The 18,332-nt window shown below is 49.8% G+C and overlaps 1 protein-coding gene across 4 annotated transcripts in view; it reads left to right on the top strand.

Annotated features, from left to right (window-relative positions):
• Sipa1l2 (signal induced proliferation associated 1 like 2) overlaps positions 1–18,332 on the top strand; it is a 154,228-nt gene that overhangs the window by 66,666 nt on the left and 69,230 nt on the right. For all 4 annotated transcript variants that reach the window (XM_038312779.1, XM_042054231.1, XM_038312777.1 and 1 more), the window contains exon 3: positions 8,976–10,719. In XM_038312779.1, the coding sequence (XP_038168707.1) occupies positions 9,234–10,719 (1,486 nt within the window). In that variant the 5' untranslated portion in view covers positions 8,976–9,233. The remainder of the gene's footprint in view (positions 1–8,975; positions 10,720–18,332) is intronic.

Genomic DNA, 18,332 nt, shown 5'->3' with positions numbered 1-18,332 from the left:
TTGCAGGCATGTGGGGTCCAGTCCGGTTCCCTCTGGTTCTTTGTACAGGTGTTTCATATGTGTGCAGCCTTCTACTCCTAACACATTACGGCAATGTTTGTATCTTAGCTACCAGTTCAGAGCTGTGTGGCCATCAGATACTTGTTTGGGACAGAGGTGGGAAATTTCACTGGCCATCCTGAGAGAAAGCCTTGTTTGTTTGGGAAGTGATGAGTGGCCTCTGTCCTCCTCCCTCAGTGCACTAAGGTCCATCTGGTTGTTTGACCACACTGACTCTGACCTAGAAGCCAGAACACCACCCCCCGGCCATACACACACACACACACACACACACACACACACACACACACACACACCTGCCCAGAGCTGAGGTCCCTGCTCCAGCTGCAGAGTTTCCTCTTCAGGAGAGAGCCACGCGGCCTCAGCATTCCCGCTGCTGATGGAAGGTCAGGTTTTTCTTACGTCACATGTCTGCGGATGTTCCGCGTCAATAAAAGCCTGTAGAAATGCTTCAGGACCTGAGACAGGACATGAGCACTAAAGGATTTTCTAGGGAGTTTCTTTTTATCTTTTAGACATGTTTCCAGGTCTACATTTGACTTGTAGAAAACTGTGATTCTGATTTTGTAGGGGTGGGGAGAACCCTACATTTTGCCAATGGAGATCATTAAAATTCAGGCTTCTGCCCGTGTCAGATTTCATACAAAAGACATTTTACAGTCAAACCCGGGAAACGTGGAAACAGAGATTTATAATGGAAATGCTGATTCAATTTGAGCCAACGCCAGACATTTCATGAGGGAAAATTAGATTAAACAGTAGATACTTAGAGAGACTTAGGATTGTGACAGCCTAAGGAAACATATGCTGTGCATGCTTCCCAGGCAGCCGGGTGCTTTCTGAGGCGAGCAGGAGGCGGCTCCTTGATGTTTGAGGCCTTTATTAAACGCCCTTTTATCTGTCTTTGGATCATTGGACCCCAGAAAGTATGGTTTGGAGTCTGGTGAGTCTTGCACATTACCACAGGATCAAAACCCGATGTTGTGCGTGGAAGTAATTCAGTCCTGTCATGCGCTGTCTTTGTGAAGTCAGGGAGCTCCGAGAGGGGAGTAACTGGGACCTATCAGCAAGGAACCCTTGCCAGGGGGAGGGGCTTCCTGCTGTGCTGGGACCTAGACCCACGGGGCTCTGCCCTGACCCAAGTGAGGTCAAGGCTGTTCCCAGATGTGCCCTCCCATTCCAGGGTTGCTTGCCTGCTTCAGTCTGCCTGTAGTCTCCTAGATACACAAACATTGCTGATTTTGACCACATTTGATTATCAATCATTTTCCTTGGTTGACAATGCTATTGGTGTCCCACCCATGTCTTATCCAGGAAGTCACTGCCAAATCTGTGCTATATTTCTTGTGTGTGTTGGGATATGAAGGTTAGGGTTAGTGTTTATGGGTGTGTGTGTGTGTGTGTGTGTGTGCAGATACATGTGTGTATAGAGGCCAGAGGTCAACATCACACATCTTTCTCAATCACTCTTCACCGTAATATTAAGACAGGGTTTCTTACTAACCTGCAATTCTCCCATTCAACTTGACTGACTGGCCACTGGGCCCCAGGGATCCTCCTGTCTCCACCCCCACACACCTCCACACACCCCGTCACAGCGGGCTCACAGGCATGTGCCACCAAGCCTGGCTTCTGCAGATCCAGACTCAGTACTTGCATACCAGTACTTGACCAACCATCTCCCCAGACGCTCTTGGTTTTCTTCCAAGTTTTATGGGTTTTGTACTTTTATATTTAATCTGTTTGGGGTGATTTTTATATATGGAGTCAGGTAGGGCATATGCACACCTCGTTCCCTTTGTTGGAAACATTACTCCCACTGAGTTCTTAGTGTCCATGTTGAAAAAGGCTTGACAGTGCACCTGAGAACACTCTGCAGTGAAGGGATTTCTTACCTTGAGCCAGCAGTGAATGGATTCGTTCTATATTTGCTACTCAAATGGTTTTAGAAAAAAAAAAAAGGTACTTGAGTTGTATGCAGCAGTGGACAGGGCTAGCCTGCTCTCAGCCTCTATGCAGAGTAGAAGAAAGTTGCTTTGGATTGGACAGTTTCCTGACTTACCAAGGAAACTGAGCCAGCTACTTGGCACCCTAGGTTCAGTTTGAATCTCAGTTTGATTGTGGTTCTGTGGAGGTAAGGGTGTGAGTCTTCCCGCAGCTCTAAAGGCTCAGTGCACCGAGTTTCAAGGAAGATGTTTATGTTCCCTTCTTTTCCACAGGCCCAGGTTAAGCTCATGTGGAACCGATCTTAAGATTTAAGGCAACTTCTGAAAGATTTGCTGTAGGATTTAAATAAAATCAGATACATTGGGCAGGGTGGGGAAGAAGGCCTTGCTGAGTCTTTGGGCAGGGAACATTCAAAATACCCTGAATAATAGCATGAAGTTAGCATGTGTAAACATAGAGTCAGGAGGCCCAGGATCTGGCAAGGACCTGGATAGGAGTGCCCCATCTGACTTAATCAAGCAGGCTTTGTTCTGAGGGAATATGACAGAGGTCCAACTAGGTCAGTGGCAGCTAAAGCAGAGAGGGAAGATGCCTTAGAGAAACATTGGGTGGTGAACTTAGCAGGCTGTGGGTTGGATGTGGACTTCGAGAAGAGCTGGCTGAGAACTTGGTGTGGCCATGCTGGTTGGTACTGGAGAGGCAGGGCGTGAGCATGAGCTATCACAGTGTAGATTGAAAGCCTTGAATAAAGCAGCTTTGAGTTGTGGATAAAGACTGAATCGCCAGCATAAAGAAGGTATATGGAACCCCCAGGATGCCTTCTGAATTTAGAGAAGGCAGCCTGGGATAGCCCAAACACCGGCATCTGCAGGAAGGCCCAGGAGGAGGAGCCAGCAGGAGATCTAAAGAAGCAAACAGAGAGTCTGTCTGACCCGTGTGCTATGAAGGTGATCCCTGCTCCATCCTGGCTCCTGGATCTGCAGTCACATGGATTGAATAACAGATGTAAGCTGGCCCAGGGCCTTCCACACTTGTAAGGATGGGGAGAGCAGTTTGTGTTCTAGGCTGGGGCCCTGCCCACTTGGAACTAGCTGAGGTCCCACCTGTGGCTCACGTTCCCTTGTTTCCTTTGGTCCTCCAAGCCTGTCCGTCATGGGCCAATCATCAGGGCTATCTGGCAGCTAAATCTCCAAGGCCTTGTCATGGGCATCCTGCTGTCGTCTGATAGAAAACACCCTAACTGGACCTTGGAGATCTGCTTTCCTGAAGACCACACTAGGGAAATTCCCCCAGTAATACTTGAATTGCCTAAGGGACCGTGGAGCTAAAGCCAGTGTGAGCTTTCTACAAAGGTAGAAGCCCTCTGTGGCTTACCCCCGAATCATAACACCCCAGAGTGGAGAATCCTGCTTTCTGAATTCTCATGACTATGCCAACTTAACTTTGGTACAGCTCAGTGGTTGGTTGGTTGGTTTGTCAAAAAGAATGTCTGAATGAAACACCAATTTTTCTGCCCAGATTTAATGAATTTGTTTATCAATAGATAGTGGTTGCTACTTAATAATAGCCATATTGGCTACATTTCTCATTTCTTAGACAAAATACCTGACAAAATCAATTTAAGGAATTGTTTTAACTCAATGTGAAGGTACAGTTCATCATGGAGGGGAAAGCAGGCAAGCAGTGGAGTGTGAGGTGGCTGGAAGCAAAGAGAGAAATGCTAGGACTTAGCTCTTTCTCCTATTTCAATCTGGTACCCAGCTCATGGGATGCTGCTGCCCATATTCAGGGTGGATCTTTCCTCCTCAGCTGAACCTCTCCAGAAATTCCCTCACAGACAGGCTCGGAGGGGCATCTCCCAGGTGATTCCAAATCCAGTCAGGTTGACAGAGAAGGTGAACCAGTCTAACAGCCCATTGCGCAGGTCAGTGAACATCTGCATGCGCATTGAAGGGTTGTTTGATGGCCATGTGGCCATGGCTTCCTGTAACACCAGGCTGAACACACTTGGTCTGCGTGCATGGCTCAGGTGATGCAGAGAAGGCAGCAGCCTAGATCTTGTCCTCTTGGCTAAAGGGAAAGTAAAAGCGGGTACCTTTGTTCCTCTGTGCCTTCCCAGATATGTTCTGGTTGGATTCTGCTGTGGAGAAAAAGCATTTCCCTCGGTTATGCTTATATTATCAATGCACTGTATAATTTTAACCACTTTTTTCTAGGAATGGGGCTCATAATTTGTACATTTTTGTGGGTTTCAACCATTTCCTACAGCTGCAGTCCTGATAAGAGGCTCAATTATGAGCACAATATTAGTCTTTAAGACTCACTGATGTCTCATGGGAGACTTGGAAATGCATCTCATTTACAGACAGTTGTGCTTGCGCAGTGTGATGCTATGGTTCTGTCTTGTCCTTTTCTGTTGAATGCCCTGGGTGTTAGCCTGAGTGCCCATCCTTCTCTCGGATTCCCCGTCCTTGAGTATGTCCTTTAGCTGTCTCCCATTGCCTTCCTCCCCTAGCTTCTCACTGTGCAGGTCTTCTGTTCATACAAGGCAACACAGCTTCCTTGTTCCCTTTCTTCTAGTGCTAATAGATGACTGGTAGCAAATTGTATATTTTTCATAGGCAGCAAAAGCCATAGACCTTGGCACAAGGCAAGAGTAATTGTAGCTGGGAATGTAGCTGAACTGGTAGGTAAGAGCTCACCTAGCATGCACAAAGTCCTGGGCTCAGTCTCCAGCATGAACTGGGTGTGTGGAACAAGCCTGTACTTCCAGCACTGGAGAGGTAGAGGCAGGAGGATCAGGAGTTCAAAGTCTTCATTGGCTACATTAGTGAATTTAAGGTTAGGTAGAACTACATAAAACCAAAAAAAAAAAAAAAAAAAAAGAACAAACAAACACGGGAAGAGATCGGATATTTACGAAAGATTGGAGGTGGTGGTGCCTTCTTGGAATTGAAGATGAACTTGAAAAGGAAAACTAATCTAGGGATTTCTGTGCCTTCTTTATCTGGTCGGTGTCTGGACTTGGGAACTTGCAAGCCTGTGTTTCTTTGGCCATTCACATAGGAAAACAACAATGTTCCTTATACTACCCTTATCGGGATGGAACAGGTTAGAAGGTCAGGGCAACTGCACATACAGTGCTGGCTATACCTCACAACACACATCCTTGATGTGTCGCTGCGTTTCATGAGGAAATGTACTGTTGTCCCTGCGTTTCATGAAGAAATGTCCTGTGCGCTTATCGCTGGGGACCCTGGCATTTGCCAACATATACTATCAAACCAGTGTGTGTTTGTGACAGTGCAGGAAGGGCTAGCACATGGCAGATGGTCCAGAAGAAGAATGCAGAAGCTTGTTGTGCCACGGGGCTTCTGGTGCCCTGGCATGCAGCCTGAGTGCCCCGAGTATTCCATTTTCCATGACATCTTCATTTGCAGTGGCTCTGCTCACAGCGTGCATCAGGAGTTTCTCCCAGGAAGCCACCTAGCAGAAGAGGGCTCTGCACAGCCCAGAGCACCCCGAGACCCATGGCAGATGGGCTGTGGGAACTGTTGATTGCTTGCTTCTGCAGGACTCTGCCTTGCCAGGGGGCGTTTTGGAGATGTGGAGAGGATGGAGGGTGGCAGCTTTTTGCCATCTATCCAGTTGGGGCGTCTGCAGCTCTTTTCCCTGGTACTTCAGTGGGATTGGATGCCCTCTTTACAGAATGGAGTAGCTGCTGGTACTTCAGTTTACGACCATGTAGGCCTTTCGGTATGATATCCTGTCCGCCCTGGGTTCCCAGCTGTTGACACTCAGCCACCTTAGCATGTGAACATGCATCTGTAAAGTTACAGTGAGCTCTTAGCATGTGAACATGCATTACAGTGAGCTCTTCTTTTTCTTTTTAAAAAACAGTCTCATATAGTCCAGACTGATCTCAAACTAATGTGTAGCTGAAGGCGGCTTTGACCTGATCCGGCAGCCTTCCGGAACTCCCAAGCGAGTACACCACCATGCCAAGTTTTATGCAGTGGTGGGGATCAAACCCAGTGCTTCATGCATGCTGTGCAAGCACTCGGCCAACTGAGCTCCATCCCAGGCCTATTTAATAGGTCCACGGACATTCCACTTGAATCTTTTATATTGAAGTGTTACTGCCCAGTGTATTCCTTCAGTTAGTCGTTGATTTATTTAGTGGTGGGTGGTTTTTTGCTTTTTGGGTTTTTTTGTTCATTTTGTTTTACCTTTACTGCATAGTAGAAACGTACCGATCACTACAAAAGAATGCTGAGTAGTTTTGTGTGGCCCTGGACCCGCGGGCTGCTTTGAGGGAAGAGTCACACCGAATCAAGAGGCTGCTGTAAAGTACAAAAAAGGGAGAAGGTAGAAGACACGTGGGAACACAGCACAGGGATGCACAGTCGGAGAGGAGAGTGGCCTGATGGGGTGGTCAGCCCTGCTCAGCAGCTGGTGCTCCAGTTAGCGGGAGCAGCATGGACAGCAGCCCATAGTGAAGGGTGCTAGGTACTTGGTATGATGTGATTGAGACGCAGCATAGAACGTGGGATTGAACAGCAGACAGATGGGGGGGAAGAGAGAGAGAGAGAGCTCAAACAACGCACGGAGTCTAACTACTCACCAGTGTTCTACCGCTCGGCTATTTGTCTAGCCGAGAAGATCTTTAAATAAACTCAGAGCCCCTGATTTCTGCAGCTTCATGATTTGTCTTTGTAGCCCACGTCTTGCCCTGACTGTCCAGGAGGTAATGCTAATATGTAGATGAGCCTCAGCCTGGCCCATGCATCTCAGTGAGATGCTGATTGGCTTAGCTCTGCATTGGTGGGTGGGACCCCTTGTGGTCAGACACTTGGCTGTGCCTGGGGTCTCAGCAGTTTTCCCACTTAGTGTCCTATGTGTTAGGTACATACTGGTCCTTCAGTGTGTGCCAGGATTTGAAAAGGGAAGGAAGATAGGGCAGTAATGCCATAGCTTTGGATAGCATTAGTCATATAAATAGGAAGATGAAAGTTCAGAGAAGTTAGCATTTCATACATATTTTTATAACATTTTTGTTGGGAATACGTGTTTCTGTTTTTTCCAATGGCAGTGAAGCTGTTCAGATTTCCATTTCTGGGTCAGTTTGGAGAATTTGTGTTTTATTTTACTAGGACATTGTTAGATTCCTATGGGTTTTCAAAATTTTTGTCATGCAGTTGCTCCAGGTATTCTTTTATGCTTATATTAACATAATAATGCTTCGAATACATTCCTTTGTGTTTTCCTTCTATTTTGAAAACCTGTGTGGTCTTCTGTCTCTCTTGTTCCTCTGTGGGCTTGAGAAGAAGCAGGTTTTGCTTTTGTTTTTAAGTAGCTCTGACTTGTGTGTCTTGTCCACTTCTGTTCCTTCAGTTCTGGGCTCTCCTAGTACATCTTACTGTCGTCTGAAATGGCCAGAGTAATGAGCACTCAGCTCCTGTCTGTGACTCTAGAAGTTAGTTCAGTGGTTTGGAACTAGGCAGTAGGAAGGGCAGGGGTCTCTTCACAGAAGGTCTATAAATTGATACTAAGAAGCTAAAAATTAGTTTCCTGGTATTACCTGTTAGGGATTCATGCAGCTCTGTACCAAACATTAAATGGGGTGGGGGGCAGACACATGTGTGTACACATGAGTGTGTGCCCCCATGAGTGCTCTTGCAGAAGTCAGAGGAATACAACCACTTATTTCCTTTAATGCCCTCCTCCTTATTTTTTTGAGACCTCACTGAATCTGGAGCTTGCCGTTCTGGCTGGACTGGCTGGCCAATGAGTTCCTGGGATCCACCTGTTTCCATTTGCCAGCGCTGGACCTACAGACTCTGAAAGCCATGCCCGCTTTTGCATGGGTTCTCAGAACGTCAGCTCGGGTCCTCCTGCTTTCACAGCAGACACTTACCAGTGAGGCATCTTCCTGGCCCCAACCATTATACTTCTTAAGTTTAAATTTTGCTGACTGTAAAAAGCAGTCATCTAAAGAACTGATGGGTTCTGCATAAGTCCAGCTTGCTGAATCCCGTGCATTTCACTAGAAGAGGGGAGAGATTGTTTGCTTTTTTGCCTCTGTTTTCAAGCTCTTGGTTTCCAGGGACTAGTTTCATAAAAGTCTAAATTGTGTAGGAAATAACAGCAATCTACAACAGCCTACAATCCTTTTAACAGTGGTAATTCTGGGTGGATTGAGAAGAGGCAGCCATTCCTCTGTCTTTCTGAGAACACAGGTCAGGATGTCCAGACATCTGCTTGTGTTTTCTCCCCCGTCTGTCACATCCTAGCATTCTTTATTTCCTCGGTTACACAATGACTCTGGGGTAGCTAACATGAGGCCATACCCAGACTGAAAGCTTTTTTTAGTACTGAGGACAAAGCAAAGCAGCTGCCACCCCGGGAAAATACCTGCACTTCTCAAGGATGCCCATCCGAGCTCTCCAGAAAGTTCTCACACTGTTTAGCTAATTGGGAGTTTAATCGTGTCCAGCAGAACTGGGGTTTGATATTATGCTTATGGGAAGGACAAGAGCTGTTTCTTTCTTGTGTCCATGAATAAGTCACCCAACCTGTCCTGAGCCGGGAAAGTATGTGGTGCTAGCAATTTTTTGTGTGTGGTTAAAGAGAAAATACAGGAGAAGACAGGGCAGAGTAGATCTGGTCCCATTTCTGCCCCGTATGTTTCCGTCTGTTACGGTGTTTGGTGCCTGGAGTAAATCCTGCATCCTGGGAGAGTTTCTCTACGAGCGATTGTCATGGTGTTCTGTGAGAGTTCCAGTCAGCCTTGCACAACAGGATAGACAGGCACACCTGAGCGTGCAAACAACGCAACATGCACATGGGAGTGTGAGAATGTTGAGACGGCAGAGGCAGGGGTGAGAGACGAAGGAAAGCAGCCGGTAGGCCTGTGTTGTCCTGCACTGTTTCAGTCACAATTGACTGTTTTCTGTCTTTAAATTCAGGTGAAGGAAATGCTCGTGGACTGGAGTCTTAACGAGCGCTACTGAAAAGGACAGAAGTGGGGGCAGTGTCCTCGCGACCACTGGGATCACCTCTGCCATGGCTTTGGAAAAACTCTGTTTTGAGGATGTTGTTTGCCTTTGGTGAGAAAGAAACTTCAGGCAACTGGCTTTTCTGTCTGTCTGTGCTAGCGCCGTGTGATGACCTCGGAGGCGGGTTCACACCGTCCTTGCTGATGACTGCTGCCTGCCTCTGTGGACATGAGTGACCCAAGGCCAGCACAGGCCGAGAAGCACAAGCTTGGCAGAGCTGGCTCTAAATTCAAGGACTCGTCCAGAACCATGCAGTCTGATGATTATTTTGCTCGGAAATTTAAAGCCATCAATGGCAGCATGGGGCCTGCCACTTTAAACACCTCCAGTCCAAGTGAGGGCAGTGGAGGTGGCGGTGGGCCAGCCAACGGTACCCCGGCAGTGCCCAAGATGGGAGTGAGGGCCAGAGTGTCCGAGTGGCCTCCGAAAAAGGACTGCTCCAAGGACCTTGCTTGCAAGACACTGTGGGAGAGCCGTTCTCAGTCCAGCTATGAGAGTGTTACCTCCATCATCCAGAATGGCCAGAATGACCAGGGTGACAGGCAGCAAGAGGAACAGCTGGACCTGGACTTTGTGGAGGCGAAGTACACCGTTGGCGACATCTTCGTCCACTCTCCCCAGAGAGGACTCCACCCCATCCGGCAGAGGAGCAACAGCGACGTCACCATCAGCGACATCGACGCCGAGGACGTCCTGGACCAGCGCGCGGTCAACCCCAACACTGGCGCGGCCCTGCACAGGGAGTACGGGAGCACTTCGTCTATTGACAGGCAGGGTCTGTCTGGGGAGAATGTCTTCGCCATGCTCCGAGGCTACCGTGTGGAGAATTATGACCATAAGGTTACCAGCTCCTTTGGGTTTCCGGATTTCTTTCCCTGTAACACCGCCATCTCTCCCAGCCTCCACGCTGCAGCCCAGATCTCTAGAGGAGAGTTTGTCCGCATCTCGGGGTTGGACTACGTGGATGGTGGGCTCTTGATGGGAAGGGACAGAGACAAGCCCTTCAAGCGCAGGTTAAAATCAGAGTCGGTGGAAACATCACTCTTCCGAAAACTTCGGACAGTAAAGAGTGAACACGAGACCTTCAGGTTCACCTCTGACCTGGAAGAGGGCCGCCGGGACCGGGGCATCCGCCCTTGGAGCTGCCAGAGGTGCTTTGCCCACTATGATGTGCAGAGCATCCTCTTCAACATCAACGAAGCCATGGCCACAAGAGCCAGCGTGGGGAAGAGAAAGAACATCACCACAGGGGCCTCGGCTGCATCTCAGACCCCAGTTACCGCAGGCCCAGCTGGAGGCTGTGAGTCCCCACTGGGCAGCAAGGAGGACCTCAACTCCAAAGAGAACCCGGATGCTGATGAGGGTGACGGGAAGAGCAATGACCTGGTCCTCAGCTGCCCTTACTTCCGGAATGAGACTGGCGGGGAGGGCGACAGGCGCATCGCGCTCTCCCGGGCCAACTCGGCCTCCTACAGCTCTGGGGAGAGCTGCTCCTTTGAGTCTTCCCTCAGCTCGCACTGTACCAACGCAGGCGTCTCTGTCTTGGAGGTGCCTCGGGAGAACCAGCCCATCCACAGGGAGAAGGTCAAGCGCTACATCATAGAGCATGTGGACCTTGGGGCCTACTACTACCGCAAGTTCTTCTACGGCAAAGGTAGGTACCTGGCTACCTTTGAGGGCTCCGGGACTCTTACCTCACATTGCTGCGTTACTTAAATTCCTTTCCGGGGGGGGACACATATACAACATTTGCTCACTACCCCCCCTCCACTGTCCCAAGGACAAACCAAGGTGCAGTTCTTCCAGCATTCACCCTGGGGAACCAATGGCTCTATTAGGCTTACAGAGTGTATTGTAGGTGAGGGGTTGTGAGCAGGTGTATGGGGGGCCTTCTAGCAGCCGTGTGGAAAGATCTGTGCCCAGCATGGATGATTCCCGATGACTGCAGAGATGGAATCCCTCTTCCCTAGCTCTTGCCCTGCCCGTGTGCTCTAGCCCCTCTCTGAGACCAGGCGCAGTTAGGGCAGAGTTAACATACAGACGACTGGGAGGAGCGGCTGGGTAATCGGATAAGGGTCCCGTCGCCCTCCCTGCCAGCCCTTTTACAAGACATCAGCAGTCAAAAGGCCCAGCTGTGATGATCTTTGGCAGGCAGGCATCACTGATCTGATGAAGACGGCAGCAGCTAGTCTCAGAGGACAGTCCTGTAAAACACACTACGGAGAAACTACCCAACGCTTGAGGGAACAGCTTAAGAGGAGAAAGGATTTCTTTAGGCGTGGTTTCAGAGTCCAGCCCACAGTCAAGAGTCCTCCTGTTCTCAGGGTGGACATGGGGGCATGCTGTACAGAGAATGTCTTGATTGCACAGTGGACAGGAAGGAGGGAGGGAGGGACTGGTGACCAGGTATCATTTGCAGTGGCACAGCCCCAGGGACCTACGCTTCCAGGTCAGTTGGCTTCCTGAAGTTTCTGGGGACCGCCAAAGCAGCACCACCAGCTGCGGTTGCTTTGCTTAACACATCATCTATGGAAGACATATTGGGATCACGTCAGGACTGTGTCTTCAGGGCCTGCCATGAGCTTTCCTGCATTAGAGCATCTTCCTCAGGGTTCCAGGGCCATGGCCCACTGGGCTTAGGTTGCCTGCAGCCTGTTAGGAGCTGGGTGTGCTGATTCGTAATCCCACCAGGGGCATGCTTCTTCCTCCTCTGAGATCAGGCTTCATTTAGATTTTGCCCATCTTGCTAAACGTCCTGTGGTTCTATCTGCCCGTGCTGTTCCTCTGCATAGCTCCTAGTGCTGTGGAGCCTGGATAATTCTGTGCGGTTTTCCCGCCATTCTTTGTTCTTGTCTTGATGATTTATAGATTGGATGTGTCAAAGCCCTACTGAAAGAATTTATGGATTAATCAGATGTGCCTGGTTCTGAAAATGGGATTACCTGGGCAGAGATAAGAAGTTCCTTCTGGTGTTATTGCAAAAGTCTTTAATATAGTATAAAAGAAATTATTTTCCCTTTGGTTTTTCTGAAGTGTCTTCTCCGTGGGTCTTAGTTACGTGTGCACTCCTGTCCCCATTCTCTACTCTTTCTTCTTTGAGCGCAGTGCTTGTCACAGTAAAGGCCCGGAACCTCTGAACTATGTTTCAGTCTGTTAGCTAACTGTCATCCTCACCGCTCTGCCCATCCCTGGGGACCTAGTTATTAGACATGTAGATAACTGGTCTGCAGGAAGAAGTCAGTTGCTTTTGGCTTTCAAAAAGAGACCATGGAGGAGTAGCCTTCCTCACCATGACTGTAGTTACAGCTGAAAGCAGGCATTTGAATTAATCTAGATTTGTTACACTCTATAGCCCATAAGTTGCTCAGCATCTGGGCAGCTGAGTGCTGGAGAATTTAGGACATCAGGATTCTATGGTCCTGTCGTGAAAACACTTACAGCTTCCCACTCGAACTGTGTCTCACATCCAAAGTATGTGTGAGAGGAGCCATTGCCACCACTGGACTTAGCAGAGGCCTCAGGGTCTGTCCCGGGAGGTGGTTTCTAGTCTGGTCCATGCTCATCTGTCACTTGTTTGAAGACCTCTGCAGTGGCTTACTTCCTCTGCCCTTTCTGGTTGCTGACGAAGGCACCGGAGAGCATTGGGCACGACACTCTCAGAGTATTTAGGTCAGTACACGAAATAAATTAATAAGCTCCCGGAAATAATTTGTATGTACACACCCTAGAGTGAATGGTGAGGGGATCCAGCTGTGCTAGCTGGCAGTGCCAGGGTCTTGGCTTCATCTCTGATTAGGGGCTTAGCTGAGGACCTAGGAAGTAGATGGAAAGCCAAGTTCTAGACTGTTCAGTAAAGCCAGCAGAATGAGGGAATGTGCGCAAGCCCTGAGGTCCCCTGTTCCCATGACTGTCTCCTGGAAAGAAGCCTGGTGAACCCCAGACTGAGGAGGGTGTGACCTCAAGAGAAAGATGCAGGGCTTCAGTGCAGAGAGGACTCCTGCTTCCTCGGGACTTAGCTCCTTGCCTGTGACCCAGTGTGAGATAAAATTGTCAGCAAGAGTATCTGCATGGAGTTATTAGGGACCAGACATTGGTGACCAGAGTCCTGAGGGTTCAATTGTACAGAATAGCCTAACCCCAAAGCCATAGTCACTGGACAAGGCAGAGCAGGGCGCTCCTACAAGCTCGCCAGCAATTGGATGGCACTGGGCTTGGAAGCAGCCCACCAGGACAGGCTGAGGCCAGGCTCCACAAACAGCTGCTTGCCTCCCTGCCTTCAAGGCTCTCCTCTGTGGCTCACAGGGCACCTTTTGACAACCTCTAGAGCACCTCCTGTTTTCTTCTGTGTTCCTTGTGAAACTCTCGGTACTATGGGGTGTCTGATGTGTAGACTGTGTAAGTACTGGGCCATGATGTGCAGAGGTGGCTCCTGATGCCAGGATGTGTCCCAGGACAGCCACTAAAGGATGTTTCGGTGACTTTGAACTCGTCAACCAGGGAGTGGCTGGCTACCATAAACAGAGATGATAGCATGACCTGTCTAAACAAGTCCTTCTGCATCCCCCTAAGAGTTTGAAGGGAAATGGGAAATGGCCGTAAGCATGGCTAGAGCAATAGCACCCCTCTCTGCTGTAGCAGCAATAGCACCCCCCTCTCTAGTGAGGACCGGGAGGAAAAGTCAGGGCCTTGCTGCATGCTGTCACTGTCCTCCCTCTGGGGCTTTTCCTTGGTAGCCCAGGCCACTTGGAAGAGTCCTGCAAACATCCCAGATTTAGCTCTTGACTCTCGTGGACTCCTGTGCAGCAGCATCTTCAGGGTGGGGTTCCGGTGGGATGACGCTGACAGCCATGAGTCCATGCTCTCCTCTGTCTCCCTTAGCTTCTTTCCTGTGGCCATGCTGAACCTCCTCTGACAAATGCAACTTCAGGTAGAATCAGTCCATCATGGATGGGAAGTCAAGGAGCTTGAAGCAGCTGCCACATATCCACAGTCAGGGAACAGAGTGGGAGGAATTCAAGCCAATATCCAGCTTGTTCTCCATTTTATCCAGATCAGGATTCCCTGTCCGGGGAATGGCCCCACTCTCAATTAAGATGGATCTTCCTATATCAATTAACGTAATGAAGATGGTCCCCGACAGGCATGCCCAAAGTCCCATCTTCCAGGTGATTCTACGTTTTGTGAAGTTGACAACACCAGCCTTGCGCCCTCCTTCCCTCGTGCTCTCCTTCCCTCGCACCCTCCTCTCCCTCTCGCTCTCCTTCCCTCCCTCGCGCTCTCCTTCCCTCGCGCCCTCCTTCTCTCCCGCCTCACTTTCTCTTCCTTATTTCCTCCCTCCCTCCTTTATAAAATGGCACCTGACAGGACATGTTTGATTTCTTCCTGTCTTATCAGCTTCCTGTAGGGGTGGAGGCCACTTGGAAGGGTTTCGGAGTGCCATGAGGCTCCCGTTGTGGTGGCAGGGGCACCACCCGAGTGAAGCTGCACCAGGGTACCCTTGCATCCTTCCACATCCTTCCGATTCATCACCTCTCACTGCTGCTCCACCCAGCTCTTTGTGATGGCTCCCCTTTCTCCAGTGCCAGTTAGCTAGTGCAGCATGAAGAGAGTTGAGTCTGGGCCGGAGCTGGGGCCGTTTGTCCAACACCTGCCTACCGTACACAAGACCCTAAGTTCACTAGCCCATACTGACCAAAGCCAAAGCAGACACAGGAAACCTCCCATTAACCCTCTCTCCTGTCACCGCACCATTTGACTACGTGGAGATGATGGGCTGCGCGGGAACTGCCCCTTTGACCTAAGGCTCAAGTGACATCCATTGTCTATGGCTTGGAAGTCCACACTTGATAACCAAGGACTGCGGATGGGACAGGTGGGGACACTCATGGGTTCTTACCCCACCTAGCTCTATCTTTAAGTGAGCTAGTGATTCAGGGACCTCCTGTAAAGGGCTTAGAGCAGCGCCTGTCACCCAACCTGGTCCTTCATACATTTCTTACGTAAGTGTGTGAGAACTTCCTCTCTTGAAAGAGGCCATTGTCCTAGCCATAGGCAGGCACAGCCTTAAAGGCCACTACTTTGTTCTGATGGTGAAGAGATTAGGAGAGAAGCAGGAGAGGGCAGGGGTGGGGCTAGGAGTGTCTCTGGTGAAGCCTGCCACCTGGTTCCAGACACACTACTCCAGTGTCGCTAGTGCGGGCCGGGGTGGGGGGGGGGGGGGGGGTGTCTTATGAATCCTCTGAACTCGGTCCTGCGTGATTCACGACTGTGTCTCCTTTGAATTGCATGCCCCCTGCCTCTTCTTCCCGTTTTATAGTCGGTGACTGAAGCAACAGGGAGTTGGACACTTAGATTCACATGGGCAGAGATGCGTGACACCTAACAATATGTGTGTTTCTAAGACACATGTTCCTCCCTGAGAGGACACTGTGGACAGGCTCTGCATAGCCTCTCTCCCTGGCCCTCGTCACCCCCACAGAGGCCCCATTGAGTCGAGGAGCTCCTAGCAGGAGGAACTACCCAGTTGTACTTGGGACTCTGGCACCAGGGGACATTTCCACGCACTTGCTCTCTGCTGCGGCAGTGAGGGCGGTGAGGGTGCAGGGAGTCGGTTTAAGAACTTGCAAAGGCCTGTTCCCTCTGGACCTCAGCAGGTCTCAGGTCAGCCGTGGGGAAACAGGAAGGAGATGCTGATGTCTCTGTGAGCCTTGCTTGGCGGCCCAAGTGGAGAGCTGGGGACACTAGCAAGGCCTCTTGGGTGTGCTTAGGTCCAGGCTTAGTGCCCCTCCTGGCTGAGAATGCACAGAAGCTGGACAGCTGCGCCTCACCCGCAGCCTGGATCTTGGGTTTCCTCAAAGGTGCCCTCCTCCTCTTGAGAACTTGTTGCTTAAAAGCTGCAGTGAGCAAAGGCAGTTGGGACGGCCCCTCAGCTCCTAGTCTTCTCTACATTTTTCTCTGCTCCCCTCCCTGCCTCTCCCCTCCCCGCCTTTCCCCTCTCCTCTGCCCTCTCCCATGATCCCCATGCTCCCAATTTGTTCCGGAGATCTTGTCTTTTTCTACTTCCCATGTCAATTACATCCAAGTATGTCTCTCTTAGGGTCCTCATTTTTGTTTAAGTTCTCTGGGTTGTGATTTGTAGGCTGGTTTTCTTTGTTTTATGTCTAAAAAAGCCACTTATATCTGAGTACATGTGATAATTGTCTTTCTGGGCCTGGGTTACCTCACTCAATATGATGTTTTCTAGCCATGTCTCTTGTTTGGTTTTTAGCACATGTGTGTCTGTGTGTGTGTGTGTTTGCAGGTGCATGGTTGTACATCTGTGTTTGTGCATATGCACATGTTTGTCTATGCCTTTGCAGGCCTGAGGTTGACATCAGGGGCCCTTCTGGACTCTTCATCCTTCCTTTAGAGACAGGGTCTTCCAGTTGAAAGCGGAGCTTACTGACGACATTCATCTGACTAGCCAGCTTGCTGTATAGAGACTCCGCCCCATCTTTGCCTCTTGCTACTGAATCAGGAATTGCATTTCAGTGGAACTCAGTAATCTAGTCTTCATGCGTTTTGTTTATGGTGATGCATTTTATGGACTGAGCCATCTCTGCAGCCCATGGCTTAGTTTTGCCTCTTATGTGAAGTTATCCTCCGAAGCTGTTTATGGAAGTGCTGTTGCCAGGCAGCTTCCATTCTAACGTTCACAGCAGACCATTTTCTACAGCGTCACTTAGCCCTGCCCCTTTGGCCCCATCTGAAACATCGCTCCTCATTTGTTTTGTATGATTATTTCCCTCCAGTGCTGTGGGTTTTCCAAGCTCAGTAACAATTCTTTGGTTAAGTTTGGGTAGGAGACGTGTGGCAGCACCAATACTTCGTTCGGTTTTCCTGTATGGAGACAAGTTGACAAAGCAGACAGCCTTTGCAGGACATAGGTTCCTCGGGGCTGGCGGAGACTTCCCGTGGTCTGCTGAGGCGGGGTCTTCACCCACCCATCCGTCCAACTGCTGTTGTGCTGCGTCCCCTGCTCCTAGAGCACAGCGGTGGACAGTGACTGGAATGCAGGCACACAGCTGCATAGAGGGTAGGGTGGATACAGTCTGCCTTAGGAGACAGTCCTCTGCATGACTGAGCCTGCTGCATTACAGGAGACAGTTCTCTGCATGGGCTGAGCCTGCTGCATTACAGGAGACAATCCTCTGCATGACTGAGCTTGCTGCATTACAGGAGACAGTCCTCTGCATGACTAAGCCTGCTGCATTACAGGAGACAGTCCTCTGCATGACTAAGCCTGCTGCATTACAGGAGACAGTCCTCTGCATGGGCTGAGCCTGTGGCATCTATGGCCTTGCAGTGTACTTTACCACTGAGTACCACAACCTAGCAAAGCTGCTCTCATCTGTCTTTTCAGAGTGCCTGTCCTTCCCTGCTCAACTCCTTGGTGACTTGCTAATTAATCTCCCTTCTGAGACACTGCAGATCTACAGACAGCCTTGAGCTGGGGTCCCGGGGCACCCCAGTCCTTTTTCTTTGTTGGAGTTAAGAATTTTCCCCCTTCCTTGATGGAATGGTACCCCCCCCCCACCAAGGTGCTGCGATTTTTGTTTCCCACACTACAATCTTGTTAACCATTTTTTTTATCATGTTCTGTTATATTTGAGTGATGTGTGGATTTTCATTGAACTTATCAACAGCCTTCTCACAGCGTCCATCCTGCCAGGGAAGGATTTCATTTGATTCACTCTTGAAACAATTTTATGGAAATCATCAGCTCATTGGTTTGGAAATAAGGCCAAGCCGGGGCGGGGGGGGGGGGCGGTCTGAATGCACACAGCTAAGAGGAACTTGCTCAAAGCCGCTCCAGAGTGGCAGGGCTTCTCAGGATGAAATTCTCAGGTCTTTCCTGAAAGGGATTCAGGATGTCCTTTGAAAGCCTTGCCTTTGTTTCCTCTGGGGAAGTGGGGGAGGGAGCATAGGCTGTGTTCACATCTTCATGGTCTGTGGGCATGCTCTAAATAAGAGCTAGGCAGCATGTTCTCAAATCCCGGGAAACATGTTAATTTCTTTAGAAACATATGCAGGCATCCTACAGCCCTCTTGCTGAAACCAAAGGCACTGTGAGGTTCCTAGCAAAGACTGGTGGCTCATAACCGCTGTGCGGTCTGCAGTCCAGGCATGGTGCCTGTGGACCATGGGAACCTCACTTCTGCATGTCAGTTTAGAAACACCCACGTGCGGGTGAGCCAGAGCCAGAAATGGAAGCAAGGTGTGGCTGCT

Source organism: Arvicola amphibius, chromosome 15 (genome assembly GCF_903992535.2).
Source record: "Arvicola amphibius chromosome 15, mArvAmp1.2, whole genome shotgun sequence".
Classification (NCBI taxonomy): Eukaryota; Metazoa; Chordata; class Mammalia; order Rodentia; family Cricetidae; genus Arvicola; species Arvicola amphibius.
The sequence above is the reverse complement of the archived record's forward strand: the minus strand, read 5'-3'. Positions and strand labels throughout refer to the sequence as shown.